The sequence below is a fragment of the Cornus florida genome, unplaced genomic scaffold (genome assembly GCF_030987335.1).
Source record: "Cornus florida cultivar Cherokee Brave unplaced genomic scaffold, ASM3098733v1 CherokeeBrave_3.0.0_Hap2_Chr10, whole genome shotgun sequence".
Lineage (NCBI taxonomy): Eukaryota > Viridiplantae > Streptophyta > Magnoliopsida > Cornales > Cornaceae > Cornus > Cornus florida.
This window is the reverse complement of record NW_026775580.1, coordinates 2,234,354-2,253,798: the sequence shown is the minus strand read 5'-3', so window position 1 is coordinate 2,253,798 and position 19,445 is coordinate 2,234,354. Positions and strand designations below refer to the sequence as shown.

General features: G+C 37.7%; 1 protein-coding gene across 1 annotated transcript; it reads left to right on the top strand.

Moving 5' to 3' along the window:
• Positions 1-8,870: 8,870 nt before the first annotated feature.
• Positions 8,871-9,281, top strand: LOC132280230 (uncharacterized). Its single transcript, XM_059782407.1, has one exon. It carries the CDS (start codon positions 8,871-8,873, stop codon positions 9,279-9,281), a length of 411 nt encoding a protein of 136 aa, XP_059638390.1.
• The last annotated feature ends 10,164 nt before the right edge of the window (positions 9,282-19,445 follow it).

Genomic DNA, 19,445 nt, shown 5'->3' with positions numbered 1-19,445 from the left:
TTGACACAGGGTTTTCGGGTCCGAGATGATATTTTCTGGAAAAACACAAAGAGTAAACCCCCCCCCCCCCCCCCAAAAAAAAAATAAGTTTTCTACCCGACTTCATGAAGGAAACGAAAAAAATACAATGCAAAATTCTCGAAATGCCCCTAGATCAGAACAGGACAAGAGGGCAAAAGTTGCTACAGTAACTGTCCACATCTGACATAAAAAACGGGTTACCAACGAATTTTTCTAGAAAAAAACGAAAAAGAAACCCCTCCCAAAATCAAATTTTCTACTCGAAAATATGAGAGGAAATGAAAAAAACTCAATATATGATGCCCAAAATGCCCCTTCATGAAATCAGGTCATGTGGGTTAAAAAGCTGATAAAATACAAATTGAAAGCTGAACTTTGCGAGGGATTTCCAGTACCAAGACAACATTTTCTGGAAAAGCACGAAGGAGAAACCCCCCCCTAAAAGCACATTTTCTAAGTGACCATGTGAAGACTAGGGGAAGGAAAACCCCAAAATTTCCTAAAATCAGATTATGCAATAAAAATGTAAAATGAGTCCATAAGAGACTCAAATCACCAAGGATGAGGTTTTTCTTAAAAATGATCATGCACGCAAATGTAACTTACCCATTAAGGTGTGCTACAATGGTCTATGGCTTAAAAATACCTCCGATGCAAAATTCGACCCCCACAAGGCCAAAAAGGCAAAAATAAACTAGAAATGAAAAATTTGAAAACTAAAATTAACAAATGATATCAAATTACCGTTTGGCCCATGGCCAAACTTGATGCATATTAAGTAAGTCCTAATGAATGTGTCCGTGCACACTTTGCATTACCTGATTTGGAAATGAACCCTTAAAGGCTAAAATTTTACTATTTTTGCTCAAAATGAAAAGTATGAAACTAAAATGCAAAAATGAAAACAAAATGGTGATTAGCCCTTGGCCACACCTCATACATATTAAATAAATGCTAGATAATGAATTTCATTCCCGATGCACACTCCGGTACAAAAATGTCATACTAAAACCCTAATTTCTCATATATTATCATTGATTTCAACATTTTTGAATATACATGAATTTTAAATATGGTTTGGCCCTTCGCCTCATATCATATACATAAAATAAGAATTAAAAAAGTGTGCTTAGGCACATATTACAAATTTAGAATCAAATATACTCGTTTGACAAATAAGGTTACAAATGGCTTTTCAAGCCAACTTTTACAAGAATGGAACCTTTAAGTCCACAAATCATCCAAGCATAATGAGAATCTCAACCTTGATTCCTGTACCTGAAAAATGTCCCCACTACATGGGTGAGTAACATAAAGTTACTTGTAGGAAATGAGCATGCATCGACCTAACGTTTTACAAAGTTTTTACATTAACTTAAAACAATTCAAAATGGTCATGCTACCTAACGTCTATGTCAAAGGTGAGATTCAGGGAGCATCTTGAGCTACCTTAAAACATTTTTAGTATAAATCACATCATTCATGCAATTCCAACAACATAAAAGCATGCCTTATAAAGCAACAAGATATAGATCTTCAAAGCCATTGACTTGAAATATAAAATGGGAAAACAACTAAAATGGGTCATGCCATCTAACGTCTATGTTTCAAATGAATTAATAGGATCATTCCTAAGTTGCATTTGAACAATATAGCATAGATGTACTTAACAACATCAAAAACCTGCAATGACTCATTAGAAATCATAATGTCGGAATGTACTTAACAGTATCAAAAACCTACAACGACTCATTAGAAATCATAATGCCTGAATGTACTTAATAACATCAAAACCTGCAATGATTCATTAGAAATCATAATGCCTGAATGTACTTAGCAACATTAAATCTCCAATAACCGAAACCACAAGTCATAATTAAACATTGGTTGCCAACTTGGAATTGAATGCGAAATCAAGTAGTGGAAGACTTGGACATCAAATATTGGATAAAGCCAAGACCTAAACGATTATTCTGGGTATTAACCCACTCAGAATAGCACCATAAGTGCACATTGTAAATGAGGAGAACTCATACCTCCCGCACTAGAGTCAAACTCTAGCCATGTCTCTGTAACAATGTCCCAAGTGACTCCAAAATAAATAAGTTAATAACTTATAGATGAAATATATATAAAACACGAAACTACATTCCATGCACAAGTAGGTTATAACCACACAGCTCATGCTCTAAATCCACAACTATTATAGGATGACAAATGTCGAATCTTCATAACACTATTCGTTACGCGCTGTAATAACATCACATGTCGAATCTTCAGTGTGCGATTCGTTACACGCTATAACAATATAATTCAATATTGAAAACATAAACTAAAAAATCTAATACAAGTCTAAAATCATGCTTTAAACATACTACCAATGTCAAACTCTTGATTAAATCAATAATGCAATAGAAACGGAAATTAATCAAATAATTCAATTAATTTATCTAGGTTTCGAATCTCAATCAAATGATCCCTAATTAACACATGTTAAACAACCACTACAACAAATACTGGTATTAGGGATAGAAATTTTAGCAAGAAAATTAAATTTGTTGCAAAAGGCTGCAATTTGTGACAAATTCAAATTTTGTTGCCTAATACGTATTTTTTTGCAACAAACTTGTAAATTTGTTGCCTAATGTGTAATGTTTTGCAACAAATTACGTGTTCGTTGCCAAAAACACTATTTTAGGAGACATATTCAGGATTTTGTTGCCAATTGTTAATTTTTTTTGCGACAAATCTCTATTTTGTCTCAAATTATGACTCTTTTGCCGACAAAAATATTATTTGTGCCAAAAAATTATACATTCAGTGACAAACAATTTGTTGGAATATTTTTTTTTTTTAAGACAAATGTTTTTGTTGCAAAAGTTATTTTTTTGTAACAAATCTCTTTTTTGTTTCAAATTGTAAAACTTTTGTCAACAAATATATTATTTGTTTCAAAAGACATAACATTTAGTGACAAATACTTTGTTACCAAAAAATACATCTTTAGGACCAATTATTTTTGTCACAAAAAGTTAATTTTTTGCAACAAATCTCTTTTTTGTTCCAAATTGTGAATCTTTTGTCAACAAAAATATTATTTGTTCCAAAAGACTTAACATTTATTGACAAATACTTTGTTGCCAAAAAATACATCTTTAGCAACAATTATTTTTGTCACAAAAAGTTAATTTTTTGCAACAAATTTCTTTTTTGTTCCAAATTGTGAATCTTTTGTCAACAAAAATATTATTTGTTCCAAAAGACTTAACATTTAGTGATAAATATTTTGTTGCCAAAAAATAAATCTTTAGGAACAATTATTTTTGTTGCAAAAAGTTAATTTTTTGCAACATATCACTTTTTTGTTCCAAATTGTAAATCTTTTGTCAACAAAAATATTATTTGTTCCAAAAGACTTAACATTTAGTGACAAATACTTTGTTGCCAAAAAAAAAATCTTTAGGAACAATTATTTTTGTCGCAAAAAGTTAATTTTTTGCAACAAATCTCTTTTTTGTTCCAAATTGTGAATCTTTTGTCAACAAAAATATTATTTGTTCCAAAAGACTTAACATTTAGTGACAAGGAGTTTGTTGCTAAAAAATACATCTTTAGAGACAATTGTTTTTGTCGCCAATTCTTAACTCTTTTGCGACAAATCTTTATTTTGTCTCAAATTGTGAATCTTTTGGCAACAAAATTATTATTTGTGTCAAAAAACCTAACTTTAGTGACAAATAATTTGTCACAAATAATCTATTTCTAGCTAATTACTGTAATTGCTAAAAACTTATTATTTATGCTCATGGACGAAACTATTCATGGCCTAACCTGAGCTATAGCAAAGGTCCAAAAAAAAATAATAATAATTAGTACTACTATTTGCTATCAGCCATTCAGCTCGCCCAATCCGTAGTAAAACAAAAAGGCCGAGCCCAGGAAACCAAAGTTACAAACAAAATTTATGGTGCCTCAAAATTGATAGGTCTATGGATGATGGCCACCAAAAAAAAACAAATTTAGGGCATATCATTTAACCTTGCTAATTGCCTCCAATCTCCATTCTTGTTCTCAACCCTTAAGATTTTTCTCCTGAATCAAAAGTTCAAAACCTATATGAAAAGGTCTGTTTTCAGAGAACTGTCTTTTATTGTTCTCTAAAAACTATTTTTATGTTCTCTAAATTATTGAGAACTATTATCAGAATTACAAACCAAGCAAGCTTAGGGTCTACTTAGTTTATAACTCTGAGAACAAATTTCTGTTTTCAGAAAATTAAAAACAAAAAACTGTACAAAAAATTCGGCTTGGTTAAGTATTCTGAGAACTGTTTTCAGAAAACTCAGTTATAAAGGCCTATTTTCGAATAACTGTCTTTTATAGTTCCCTGAAAATAGTTTTCTGTTCTCTGAATTCCAAAAAACTGCTTTCAAAGTTACAAACCAAGCATGCATATATTTCTCTATATCTTTCTCTAGTCTCTGCAACTACGAGAATCAAAAGTTCAAAACCCATATTAGCATATGCCGTATATCACTATATCAGATTGTCTCTAGTCTCTGCAACTTCTTTTCCATCATTGATCGCCCATTGTTCAAGTGAACTGCATACATCAATTTTTTTCTCTCTTACCTAACAAAGCATTATTGAAGAATCTTTATTTTAAAAACAAAACTACTTATGTTATGGAATTTAATGTCTTAAATTAATATATATATATATATATATATATATATATATATTGTTTTTTTTGAATGAATTTAAATATTTATAACTTTTCTAACAAAATGTTTTTACTTTTAGATAAATTTTGAATTTTGTTTTTCTTATTTTTCGCATAATGGCTAAAGTTAAAACATAAATTATATATTAATTAAATACATTATATAATTAAATAATTAAACGTGACAGTCTCTATAAATACATTTATTAGTAATAGCTAATAATTAAACTTTTTCAAACATTCTTGACAAATATATATATAAATTAATTACAATTTTATAGCAAGTCAAGCCAACTTCTCCATCATCGATCATTGAGTAAAGTTATCCCAAATCGATCAATCTATTAGCAAACAGTGATAGAGCCAATGAAGGCCTAGGGGGGGCACGTGCCCCGAGTTGGCCCGCACTCTATAATATATGTGGTAATTTCTTAATTTTTTTTCCATATATACAAAAAAAATTATACAGTGCCCCCCTTAAATTTTGTGATTCCTAAAATTATCTCTTTATTTTTTCGTATATATGGAAAAAATTAAAAAAAATTAAAATTTCTATAATAGAAGAGTCAAATTTCCTTTCATAATTAAAACTTTTTAATTTTTTCCTTTTAAAGTTTTTTCATTTTTCTACTTTTACTCTTAAAATTCTTCTTTTTAACGTGCATTTTTGAATAACTTTCTTCTTCTTTGTCTTTTGAATTTTACAGTTGTTATATATATATATATATCTATATATATATTCCATCACTGTTACCAAGTCTTCATCATCTATCAGTGAGTACGTGGCTGTTACCAAGTCTTCATCATCTATTATTGAGTACGTAATACGATTAATTGAATTATATCCATTACCTTTGGATTAATGAGAGATGATTTTATAAGAACTAATTTTTTTTTTTTGGTAATTGATATAAAAATAAAAAATAAAAAAAATCTTAAGACCTAGACGTCACCATGTAATATAATAATAATAAATAAATCGTTTGGGTCATATATATTCTCTTATAAGGGGTATTAATTATTATAGAGTTAAAATTCACTAAAAGCAGTATTGGCGCTAATATTTCCCGCCCCCAAAATTTTGGAAAGATATTTTTTTGGGCTTTAACTCAAATAACACTCCTAGGCAAGTATGCTCTCTCATAGCCTAAGGCAAATAAGATCCATGCCCTTGCTTTCTCTCTCTGCTCTCTCTCAAGAGGAAAATGGTGCCCTAGTTTTCTCTCCCTATATTCGGTGTCACTGAAGCCCCAATCCTTCAATCCATTCACAATCTCTTTGGTTTAAATCTCTCTTCGACCATATACACTTTATTAGCAGCCTTTTCAACCCAACCAAGCCAACTAGTCCGGTTCCTATCCATAGATGGAATTCGAATCTATTCAAGAAATACAAGATTTCACCACTCTAGTATCTCCCAAGCATTGCCTTCTTTGGTTCTTTCTCTTCCCGTGTTGATTGATTGACCGAATCGAGAGCAGAGTTCCAGACTTTCTTCCCTCAATGGAAAGGGGTCTCAATGCGTCTCTCCCGCAAGTTATCCAATACCTTTGATCCCCCCATAGATGGACTAATAGAAGGGCGTAGGCGACTCTCCTTTTAGACAGGGGAGTAAGCAGCAAGTGAACCTGGTCGATCAATCGTTGAAGTTCTCAAAGTCTTCAAGGTGCCCAAGCAGGTCTTTCTTTCTCTTAATATCTCTCGCTATATATATATAAATATATATGTATGTGTATATATATATATATATATATATATATATATATATATGTATGTATGTATATCACACACATACACAACCACACAAGCACATTCTCTATAAAGATGAGAATGATTTTTCTTGATCTTTTTGTTTATTTTGTTAATAAAGTTTTTTATTAGAGTTTTTGTTTATTATTATTATTGAGTTTTTGATTTTAGACTTAAATCTTCTTTTTACATTGTTACAATCCTATACTTTGATCTGCCATTCTGCCTTCCAGGAAGTAAGTGATGAAAATTTGAGGGAAAACCAATTAGAGTTTTGTTTTGTTCAATAAAATGCCATTACCTATAATGTAAGTAAGTATGATTGCCATTAGAAAAGATAATAAACCAATTTATAAAATCACTTCTGTGGAGGGAAAAATTTCCCTCCAATAAGAATAAGACACGTCACTATTATACAAATTTGCATTTAGGAGATCTCAGAAACCCATCCGAATCAAGCCCAAGTTACGTTGTGCTTTAACCCATTACCATTTATGTTGGGCCTCCAAGGCCAGACAAGAATATCGATCAGCCCAACATCACCACCGCTGAAGCTGTGATCCATTAGTCAAGTCACTTACACCAAATCGCATCCGGCCCAAGTATAATTAAATATGGCTCAGTCCTATTTAACAAAAGAGTCAACCCGGAAGGAAAGTTTTTATACAAAGCAAATTCTATATAGGAAATATCATACAATGGAAAGAACTCTATTTGTAAAGTAAGTCATATATGGAAAGAATTGGAGGACAAGCAACGCGAGTCCTACCATAATTCTACCAACTTTTGTGTATAAATAGAGGCCTAGACCTCCAATAAAGGGGCAAGCAATTCAATTATTCAATAGACACTGCTCTTGTTTATTCTTATTGTTTGTTGAGTGTGTTGTATTATTTTTTCTCGATCGTAATTGGTTAGGCGAAATTTTGCACCTACACTTTGGCGCCGTCTGTGGGAACCGTGTGCAAATATATTCCCACTCTTGTTTCACAGGTGAATCCTACAACTACCATCCAGAATGTTGAACGGAGGATCTTCAACAAATTAACAGATGGAGTTGATACAGAAGATGTGTGAAGAGTTTCTACACCAGTTTGACGTACTTCGTCAGGCAAACGAAGCAAGCGTGGCTCAGATCGCCTTGCTTCAACAGTAGAATAACACTCTGCAAATGATGATGGCTCAGTTGGCACCATCGCCACCAGTGGGTGACACAACAGCACCCCCTAATCAGAATATTCCTCCAATTACTGGACTTCCACCTAATGGGGCACAACCTAATGAGGCTCAGCCGAATGAGGTTCAGCAACAACGGAGGGCAAGATCCAAGGCTGCGGCTTCAGATAACGCCCCTCGTCGCACACAGGATGAGTAAGTCGAATCCAGCCATAAGCTCACAGTGTGGTCCAATGGAATCCCAGATGGTGCAGGTGTTCAGGATGCCTTTGATGAGAAAGGACTCCTGAAGATTCAGACACCTACTGAGATGGCTAGAGAACACAAAAATTCCTTGGTCAAAACTCTTTTCACTGATGATGTGTATCTGGTTGAGAGGCCCAAGAAATTTACCATGCCTTCTTTCACCCAGTTTGATGGAACGAGGGATCCTTCTCGGCACCTAGATCATTACACTCAAAAGATGGCTTTGGATGATCGTAATAACCCTTGGATGTGTAGAGTTTTTCCTACCAGTTTGATAGGAGCAGCACTAGAGTGGCTCAGGAATAGACCGCATAAGTCCATCCCGGATTACGTAACTCTGTGCACTATGTTCCTGGCACAATATTGCGGAAATAAGAAGCAAAAGAAGAGCATTGCTAGCCTCTTCACCGTAAGCCAAAAGAAGGGGGAAACATTACAGGGTTTCTTATCAAGATTCAACATAGAAGCCTCAGAAATAGCAGATTGTCATCCCGCAACTGCTATAGAGACATTTAAACTTGCGATGATTCAGGGGACGAAGTTCCACACTTCTTTAGTCAAGTATTCTCCTCCCGATATGAAGACTCTCAATGCCAGGGCCCAGATCTACATTCGGCTCGAGTAAAATATAGCCCACCGAGTGCAGCATGCCACCCTCGTCACGGTGGAGAACAAGCCTCGAGAAAGAATTCCAAATTCAAAGATTCAGAAAAGCCAACGTTCCTCAACGCCAATCACCCAGGCACCTGAAAAGAGGCAAAGGGTAGAGGAAGGATTTACACCTCTCCGAACTACCTTGGCCTGGCTCTTCTAAGAGAATAAGATGAAGTTTATAACTCCGCAGCCAATAAAGCAACCCCTGGAGCAAAGGGACAAAAGCAAGCATTGTGCTTATCATTGAGATTATGGGCATTCAACCAATGATTGCAGATCCCTCAGGCGATAGGTGGAGAATATGATCGCCAGAGGTGAGTTAGCGGATTACCTCATGACAAAGGAGTATGCAAAGCCCCACGAGGTCTATCCCCGCAAGGTGGAAGGTACGCAAGTAAAAGTCATTCATGCAATACATGGCAGGTCTAAAGATGATCAAGAGTCCGAGGGGGTATACAAATCCAGATTGAAGGTAGCCCACAAGCTCAGGAAGATATCCTCGGTCAATGTTATTGCTTCGGGTAGCATCAGTATTGGATTCGGAGATGGCGACCTATCCAGAGTTCAACTCCCCCACAAGGATCCATTGGTCATCAGTCTTTTAGTGGCCGATTGTATGATCAAGAGGGTTTTGATAGATCCAGAAAGTAGCGCCAACATTATCAAAAAGACGGTCTTTGAGCAGTTAGAGATCCCGTCATCATCTATTTGACCTACCTCCAACCCGTTAATGGGATTCAATGGCGCAAGAGTAGATCCCCTTGGAGTAATAGACTTGTCCGTAACCGTGGCGAAGAGGACTCTGAAGGAGAACTTTGTTTTAACAGAGATCCATCCTTCTTATAATCTCATCATGGGAAGAGGATGGATACACCAGATGAGAGGAGTTCCGTCCACCCTCACCAGGTGATGCGGTGCTTATCTCCAGACAGGAAAGAAGTGATTAATCTATGGGGCGATCAAGTCGCAGTGAAGGAATGCTATATGTTGACACAGGCTAAAGCAAAGAAGGTGTCTACTCAGCAGCAACCAGGTGTGGCTTCCAAAAATATACCCAAATAGCAATTACAGAGCCCTCTGCCCAAGTATCTTAAGGTAGAGGAGGAAGAGGAAATTGTGAAGCCCACCGAGGAGACCTTTGAAGTTGTGGAAGTTATCCTCGGCAACCCGCAAAAGCTCACTTATTTAGGCTCTTCATCCACGTCCGAAGAAAAGGAGGTGTTAATTGATGTTATTCGGAGCAATGCAGATGCTTTTGCGTGGGATCACTCGGACATGGTAAGGATCGATCCCTTAGTTTCCTACCATAGTCTGAAGGTGGATCCGGAGTTCAAACCGGTTAAGCAGAAATACCGAAGGTTTGCCCCCGAACACAATCACATTATAGCTGAAGAAGTGAACAAGTCGTTGCAAGCAGGTTTCATTCGAGAAGTATAATATCCACAGTGGCTGTCGAACGTGGTGGTCGTACAGAAGAAGAATGGAAAGTGGAGGGTTTGTGTAGACTATACCAACCTTAACAAAGCCTGCCCTAAAGATAGCTTCCCTCTGCCCAAGATAGATCAGATGGTTGATGTTACCACCGGCTACGAGAGGCTGACATTCCTTGATGTATACTCAGGATACAATTAAATTCCTATGAACCCTGAAGATGAAGAAAAAATGGCTTTCATTACAGAAATGGGGACTTATTGTTACAGTGTCATGCCCTTCAGACTGAAGAATGCTGGATCTACTTATCAACGTCTTGTCAACAAGATCTTTGACAATCTGTTGGGAAAGATAGTTGAAGCGTATATAGATGACATGGTGGTTAAAAGTGTGAAGAAGGAAGATCATCCGAAGTATCTCCAGGAAGTTTTTAATACCTTGAAGAAGTACAATATGAAGCTGAATCCATCTAAGTGCTCCTTTGTGGAATCAACAGGTCAATTCCTCAGCCACATAATAAATAAAAGAGGGATAGAGGTAAGTCCGGCTCAGGCTAAGTCCCTCATCCAGAATCGGGAACCAAAAAATCGCAGGGAGGTATAAGTTCTTACCGGTCGGATCGCAGCCCTCAGTTGATTTATATCCTGATTGTCAGATAAGTGCAAACCATTCTTTAAAGCTATAAGATCTAAGAATAAAGATATATGGGGACCTCAGCAGTAGGAGGCCCTCAATCAGTTGAAAGGTTACATGGCCGAACCACCAATTCTATCCGCTCCAAAACCCGGAGAGGTTCTTATTATGTATTTGGCAATTTCTAGTATAGCGACAAGTGCAGCATTGATTAGAAAGGAAGGAAAGAGGTAATACCCAGTCTTTTACACAAGTAAGACAATGACGGATGCAGAGACATGATATAGCAAAGCAGAGAAAATCATCTTAGCCTTGGTCTATGCCAAGAGGAAGCTTCGGCATTATTTTGAATCTCACAGCATTGTAGTACTCACCAACTATCCTATATGGGGTATACTCTCTAAGCCTGATCTATCTGGGAGAACCAAATGGGCTATCGAGCTTAGTTCATTCGATATAACTTATGAGCCGAAGGTGTCGCACAAGGGACAAGCCGTAGCAGATTTTCGTCTCGAATATGAAGACACTCCCGAAGTGGGAGCTTCGGGTCGATGGTTCCTCGAATCAAACAAGTGCAGGGGTAGGGGTTGTTATGTCAATACCCGAAGGCACCAAGTTGCAGCAGTCTATTTGCTTGAAATTCCCAGCTACGAGCAATGAGGCCGAGTACGAGGCATTACTTGCTAGTCTTTAATTGACCAGCAACCTCCAGGTACATTGTTTAAGGTTTTTAGTGACTCACAGCTTGTTATAAATCAAGTGACAGGTCAGTACCATCCTAAAGAGGAAAGAATGAAAGTATATAAAGAAGCTGTAGAGAACGCTACACGGGGATTCGATTAAATCGAATTCTGTTAGGTACCTCGTGTTGAGAATGCCAAAGCAGATCAGTTGGCCATAGCAGCATCATCCTTAAATGAAGATCTGACTCGGATTATGCCGATTGACGTCTTGGACGAGCCTAGCATTAATCCTCAGCAAGAAGTAATGGTGGTTCTAGTTATTCCTCGAGAACCATGCTGGATTGATCCATTGGAAGCCTACCTTAAGCATGGAATTCTTCCAAACCAAAAGCCCGAAGCACGGAAGCTCCGACTCACCGCAGCTAAATATGCCATCATTAATAATCAGTTATACCGAAAGTCATTTTTAGGTCCTTACCTGAAATGTTTAAGCCCTACTGAGGCTCTTGTGGTGTTGAAACAAATCCATGATGGAGATTGTGACAACCATTCTGGGGGCAGATCTCTTGCACATAAAGTTCTAACTCAAGGCTACTTCAGGCCGTACTTGGCCTGGAATGCAGAAGAGTATACTCGGAGATGTGACAAATGTCAACACCACGGTCCCATGAAGCATCAACCTGCTGAAGATTTGCATGCAATGGCAAATCCATGGCCATTCGCACAATGGGGGATTGATATGGTGGGCCCTTTACCCAAGACTATGGAACAAAAGGAATACGTGCTACTAGCTACAGATTATTTCACTAAATGGGTAGAAGCCGAGGCCTACTCAAGTGTGACCCATGAGTAGGTAAAAAGTTTCCTTTGGAATAACATCATTTGCCGGTTTGGGGTCTCAAAAGTTATTATGATGGACAATGGTAAGAACCTCAACAATAGAAGTAGAAGAAAATTCTTCGCTGAGCATGGAATTGTACAAAAGCTAGCTGCAGTCAGTTATCCACAAGGGAATGGACAGGCTGAAATAACTAATCGAACCATTTTTAGTTGTTTAAAGAAGAAGCTAGAGAAACTCAAAACGAAATGGTACGAGAATCTCCCTCAGGTGCTTTGGGCGTACCGAACCACACCACGGCGGCGCACGGGGGAGAGTCCTTTTGCCATGGCTTGTGGATCCAAAGCAGTGATTCCAACCGAAGCGGCGGTTCCAACCCTTCGGACATCCTTGTTGCTTGAAGGAAACAATAGTCAGCAGGTCGAACATAGTCTCAATCTCCTGGATGAAAAAAGGGATGATGCAGCAATTAGGCTTGCTTCATATCAGCAGTAGCTGCGCAACAGTTATAACAAAAATGTCAGATTTCGGAACTTTGCGGTAGGTGATTGGGTTCTGAAGTAAGAGACAGCTCATGTAAAGAAACTGGAACCTAATTTGTAATGACCCAGTCATTTTCAATCCTTTCCTTTTCTCGGATTTTCACGGATATTTTTTTTTTCGTTAATCTTTTCCTTTCTGAGTTCGGTTTCTCGTCACTTAGTGTCATCTTGAGTACTCGGGAATGGTTTCTGAGACTCTTTTCAGTGGATTGACGACTTCCTTTGAGGACCGAGTTATTTTCACATTTTCACTTTTGTGACACTATTCACTTTCGTCTTTTTCTCGGTTGTCACTTTGTTGGCATAACCTCACTTTTCATTGTCGGATTTGATTCTGGTTTTGTATGCATCCACGATATTTAAATTCCATACTATGTGTATTTTCACTTTTGTAGAAAAGCATGCTAAGTGCTTACTTTTCTTGTAAAGGGTATAGATGCATGACTTTTTTGTAATTTTCTAAACTTTAGGGGTTTTTGTGTAATTACTGTAAAGTAATTATTTTTCATCTTAGGGACCATTTTGCAATTTAATTTGGAAGATATTTTCAAAAAGGATTTTTTTGCAATTTTCGGAAAGTGTGACAAGTGTCACACTCTCATTGGTCCACTTGTTGTGATGTGTGTGGAAACACTTTGAGGCCTTGGATGAGGACATGTGGAGGGTGGAGATTTAACCACTTGTTGGCCTAGGATTGGTGCACTTGTTGGCTTGGATGGTTGACAAGTGTAGGCTTGAGATTTAGCCTAGGATGGAGCCTTGGATTTGTGACAAGTGTAGGATCACAATTTGATCTTGCATTAGTGTATGTGTGAGAGGTAGTGTAAGAGAACATAGTGAGTGGAGGATCTCTATCCCCTCCACTCACATTTCATCTTCATCATTTTTCATTTCCTCCCTCTTTTGTAAAGAAAACCCTAGCCTCCATGGATGGAGCCTAAAGCCTTAATCTTTGACCTTGATTTTTGAGAGCCTTCCATTGATTTCCAAGCTTGAACTTGGGAATACATTTTGTTCCCCTCATCTTCCTCTTCATAACCCTCGAAGGGTTAGCTATTTTGTGCTGATTTTGCCTTGGATTCTAGAGAGACACTTCTCTAGTGAGATAGGGAATGTTATAGGGTTATATGTTTGTTGTCTTGCATGTTTTTTATGCTTATACAACTTGTATGCATGTAGTGTATTAATTTGAGAAATTATGATTAATGGTAGTTTGCTTATAACTCATTTTAGACTTGGTAAATGGCATGGCCATGAGTTGATCTTTGATATATATTAATTTGGGTTGATTTAGATGAGTTTTCAAATCTAGAGATTAAATGGATTTAATTTGGTTTAAATTATAGTAAATTGTGTTTTGCTTGTAATCCATCTTAGACTAGATATATGGTATGACCATGACTTAGTGCTTGATATAAATTAATTTGAGATCATTTGGACAACTTTTGAAATCTAGAGATTTAATTGATTTAAATTAATTAAATTCTATTTGATGATATCTTGCTTATCTTGCACTATTGATTTGATATATGTAAAGACCATGATATGTTGCTTAACATATATTAATTTGAGATTATTTGAAATCTAGAGAATTTAATCACCTTGTTTAATTAAATTCTATCTAATGCCTCCATGGATCTATTAGTATTTTAGAAGTTGTTTCTATATTCAAATCATGGACTTGAATTTGTTATGTATTCACTTGATTGTGTTTTGAGCATTGGACAACTTTGTTGTTATATTTATATTCATAAGAACATGTTTTCTTTATAGAATATATTGATGCCATGTGTAGTGAATTGCACACTTTGTAATTGACATTATGTATGCCATTTTAGAATTGAAACTCTAAGGCATGGATTGTGTGGTTTTAACCTACTTGTGCATGGAAGGTGTTTTCACGCATTATATAAGTTATGTATAAGTTATGAACTTATTTGGTTTAATTTTGGAATCTTGGAACATTGTTAAGTTGAGATGGCTAGGGTTTGGCTCTAGTACGGGGAAGTTAGTCCTCTAAATCATTGAGATAGTGTGCACTTAGGGTGGTCTTCCCTTTGGGTTAGTGCCCGGAATAACCATTGAGGTCTCGGCAGAATTCCGAGCTTAGATGTCTAAGTCTTCCATTATTTGTTTTCGCATTCAATTCCAAGTTAACAACCATGTTCATATTGTAACTTGTGGTTTTAGTTATTGGCGATTTTGATGTTGTTAAGTACATCTATGTATATCATTTTAATGAATCATTTTGATGTTGTTAAGTACATCCATACTAAATTGATATATTTAGTTGATTTCACACTTTTAGATTTCTAGTTGATAACCTAGAGAACCTATGTCTTGATGTGTGGTATTAGATATTCTAATTATGCTAAATTGTTATATTTAGTTGATGTTGCATTTTAGACTTCAAGTTGATTACCTTGAGAATATATATGTTGTTGCTTTGTGTAAGCATGCTCCTATGTTGTTGCTTTGTGTAAGCATGACCCTATATTGCTAAAATTGCATGAAGGAGGTGATTCATGCTAGAAATGATCCTAGGTAGCTAGGGTGCTCCTTGAGTCTCACATTTGACATAGACGTTAGGTGGAATGAACCACAATAATTAAATCATGCAAACTTGTAAAACGTAGGTCGATGCATGCTCATTTCCAACGAGTAGCTTTATGTTACTCACCCCTACGATACTGGGGCATATTTCAGGTACAAGAATCAAGGTTGCGATTCTCGTCATGCTTGGCTGATTGGTGGACTTGAAGATTTTCATTTCTTGTAAAGGTTGGCTTGAAAAGCCATTTGTAGCCTTATATGTCAAAAAATGTATATTTGAATTTAAACATGCAATGTGTACATGAGTGCACTCCTTACAATGTATTTGACATGTATAAGATGAGGCCGGAGGCCAATGACATGTATTTGTATTCTATGTAGTTATGACTTCATGAAATATCATGAGAATATTGAAAAAAATGTTAAGTTTTGTCTCACTATGTTTACATCGGTCATTTTCGGGAGCCGTGGACCATTCCCGCGCGCTCAAAATCACTTATTATGTTTGCATGCATATTCGTTTCAGCCTAGAAGTGTATTTGGGGTCAAAAGTATGTTTGGTGCAAACTTACATTTTTTGCCGTTTTGAGCCTAAATTGAGCATAAGGGCATTTTGGGGTTTTCACTTGAAAATTAAATTTTCTTTTGGCATGGTTGTCTAGAAAACATGATTTTGAGGGTAGTTTCTTCTTTGTGTTTTTCTTAAAAAGGCCCAGAAAGTTCTCAAAATTGCATTTCAAGTTAGCATTTCAGGAGCAGCCTACAGGAGTTCGAGCGCTCTAAATGGGGAGTTCGAGCGCTCGAACTTTGGGCTAATTTCTTAGGGCAATTTTCGTGCACTCGAAGTCCTTGTTCGAATGCTCGAAGTACTGTTCATGGGTGTGTGTGTCTTGGTTTAGCACTACACCTCCGACTTCAATTCATCATATCTTCTTCGTTTTAACTCCGAATTGGTCCGTTCTTGAGTCTAAATTGATCGCGTTGAAATAAGCTTTCCAATGGTACTAATTAGAGCTTCAGATTCTTCTTCTGGCTTAAGTTATTCAAGTTTTAGTAAGGTAGTGTCTGTTTTTGGTTCGAACCGGGATAGGGTATCCCTTCCTTCGACTTCAAAACTTGTTATCTTTGCCGTCTGGACCCTGAATCAAGTGATTCTTGAGTCTATCTTTATTAATTTTTCATTGTCTTTCCAATGGTGTGTACGACGGTGGCACCCATTTCAGTGTGGAATGACCATTTTGCCCCTAGGTTCATTCTTTTCCCTTTTTGAAACGTTGCTTCCGCATTTTCTTCCTTTGGGTTTCGTGACCTTGTCGAGGGTCACATTGGTGTCTTAGAGGAGTGTTGTATCTCTAAAGACCATTGTTCTATCTTTTGCTTCCGCATTTTGGATCCGTTTTGGATCATCACAGGACACACTGGGTTGAAAAATCCAGGGTCGTCACATAATTGGACCGGACCCTACAGGGTTACTGAAGTAGTGGGGAAGGGAGCATATCATTTAGCTGAAGCTGACGGACATCCCATTGCGTGTCCTTGGAATGCAATACACCTTAAAAGGTATTTCCATTAGATAAGTTTGTCAATTTTATTAAGAATTCTTCACAAATAAGGCTGCGTAAGCCCACAGTCAGCCAAGCTTTTCTTTATTTTGCTTCTATTTGTTTATTTCCATAAAAATGGGGGCCATACCACCATTCTATGATTATGCAATTTTGCGTCGCATTATGCTTTAGCAATTTTTATGCAAAGAAATTTTTAATTTTTATGCAAAGAAATTTTCATACTACACTGTGATTATGCAATTTTATGCTTTTATGCAAAGCAGTGTTAGAAACAAGTTATTAAAAAGCGTGCGTTTTGACCTATGGTAAAACTCTCTGTCCCACATCGGATAAAAATAGAAAAGAAATATGGTTAATATATGCGTAGTCCAATACATTTGGTTGCCAAGAAGGGAGTATCAATGGAGGAAAGTCTCCAAAGTAAACAAATAAGAAACTTCCCATCCATTGTTACTTGCTTTCTTGGCCTCCTATCATTTTTGAATCCTCGGCATCATGATGTTGTTTGAAAAGGAAAAAAAGAAAGAAGAGTATATATATATATATATATATGCAAACTTCTCCTCAGGCCCAACGCCAAGGAGAAACCAACCCGCCTCGGCCCTAAGTGTCCAGCTCGGCAAACCTTCCCTCAGGCTCAACGCCAGGGAGTAATTTTTTTGCCTCGGACCCTAAGTGTCCGGCTCAACAAAACCTCCCTCAAGCCCAGCGCCGGGGAGTAATTTATTCGCCTCGGACCCTAAGTGTCTGGCTCGGCAAACCTCCCCTCAGGCTCAGCGCTAGGGAGTAATTCATTCGCCTTGGACCCTAAGTGTCCGGCTTTGCAAAACCTCCCTCAGGCCCAGCGCCGGGGAGTAATTCATTCGCCTCGGACCCTAAGTGTCCAGCTTTGCAAAACCTCCCTCAGGCCCAGCGCCGGGAAGTAGTTCATTCACCTCAGACCCTAAGTGTCCGGCTCGGCAAAACCTTCCCCAGGCTCATCACTGGGCAGTAGTTCATTCGCCTCGGACCCTAAGTGTCTAGCTCAGCAAACCTCCCCTCAGGCTCAGTGCCGGGGAGTAATTCATTCGCCTCGGACCCAAAGTGTCCGGCTCAACAAACTTTACTCTCACGCTCATATTCACTGATTCTAAGTTCGGTAATATAAGCTACGAGATTCTCCCACGTCGAAAAACTACAAGAAGAAACAAGTATAAATATACTTGCTTCACACAAATCCATTTCAAGAAGGATTCCCTCGACGGTTAAATCACCAAAGGAAAAAATGATCTTCTATTATCAGATAAACCGTTAGAGGAGATCTCTTCCTCACATCTTATTTATTTTGCTTCGGACTAAAATAGATAAGGAACCTTCAGGCAGGGTACTTTCGCAAAAAGAAAAAAAAAATTAATAATAATCTCATCCAACAAAGTGTGTGCAATATCAGAGGCATACAAGCATACTCAGTCGAAGCAATGCAGCTTAAGAAATAAGGTTATATCATTCATGTTTACCATTCTCAATGTTGTTTCATTACAAAAGAAAAAAAGGGAAAAAAAGTTGCTCGATCCTACTTCCTTTTCGGATCAAACGGGGCAGATTCGAAAGCATCTACCACAGCTGGACTTGCAGGTGGAGGAATTGAAGGACCAGGAGTTATAGGAGTTAATGAGCTTGAAGGATCTTCCGGGTGAGCCTTCACCATTTCAGAAAAAAGCACCTCAGCCTCCTGAGCCTTCGGACCCTCATTGTAAGGGAAAGACACCCCCATGTTTACATTAAAGGCATCAAGATCCATTGTTTTGGGGCATGTGCCTTGATTGAAGCCGGACCGGTAAGCTTTTACACTCGACAAGCGCACCAAATTGGAGTAACGGCCTTACATCTGCCTCCCGGCAATGATGCAGGTGCTAAAGGCATCATTCAAATGCTGGACTTCAGCTTCCAGCGATTCAACTCTTGCATCAGAAGCAGCCAGACACTTCTTATAAACATCCTGAGCCTCATATGCAATTTGTGCATTAGCAATGGCATGGGATGCCTTCTTCTCTGAATTGTTGAGATCTTTCTCCAGCTTCTTAATAGAAAGAGACTAAGCCTCAGCAGTGGCACAGAGGGCCATAGTGTGATACAAGCCCTGCATCATGAGACAATAACTATGTAATAAAATTTGTAAGACAATTATGACAATGGAAACGAAGGAAGGAGCAAACATTTATGGCTTGAACAGGGGCAGATGGGAGTAGCTGCTCCAACCCCATTCTGCTAATAATTTCTTCATCCTTGGGGAGCCACATTCCCCGAGTGACGGCCAGCGCTGCAGATGGGTCAGTGATCATAGAGTCACCAACATGGAGGATGGACTTGTCAGCCCTCGAGAAAGAAGGATTCCAAGGTACCCCAGCCTCAGCAAGGACGTAAGCACTGACCTCATCTTCAGGGTTAATCTCTTCAGATTTCTTCCCTTTACTTTTTGGGTTAGAAGCACCCTTGGGTTTCGTGGTTGAAGAAGGGTTCAGCCTCGCCTTTTTGTTCAAGGGGACTTCATCAATCTCCTTTTCCTGTTCGTTTGAGCGCAATATAACCAACGGGGCACTCTCCGCAGCCTTCCTTTTCAAGGCCTTAGCCCACTGTTTTTCTTCGTCAGTC

What these genes read in the sequence shown, in the direction of transcription:
- LOC132280230 (XM_059782407.1), top strand. Translation starts at nt 8,871, where the DNA reads ATGATCGCCAGAGGTGAGTTAGCGGATTACCTCATGACAAAGGAGTAT.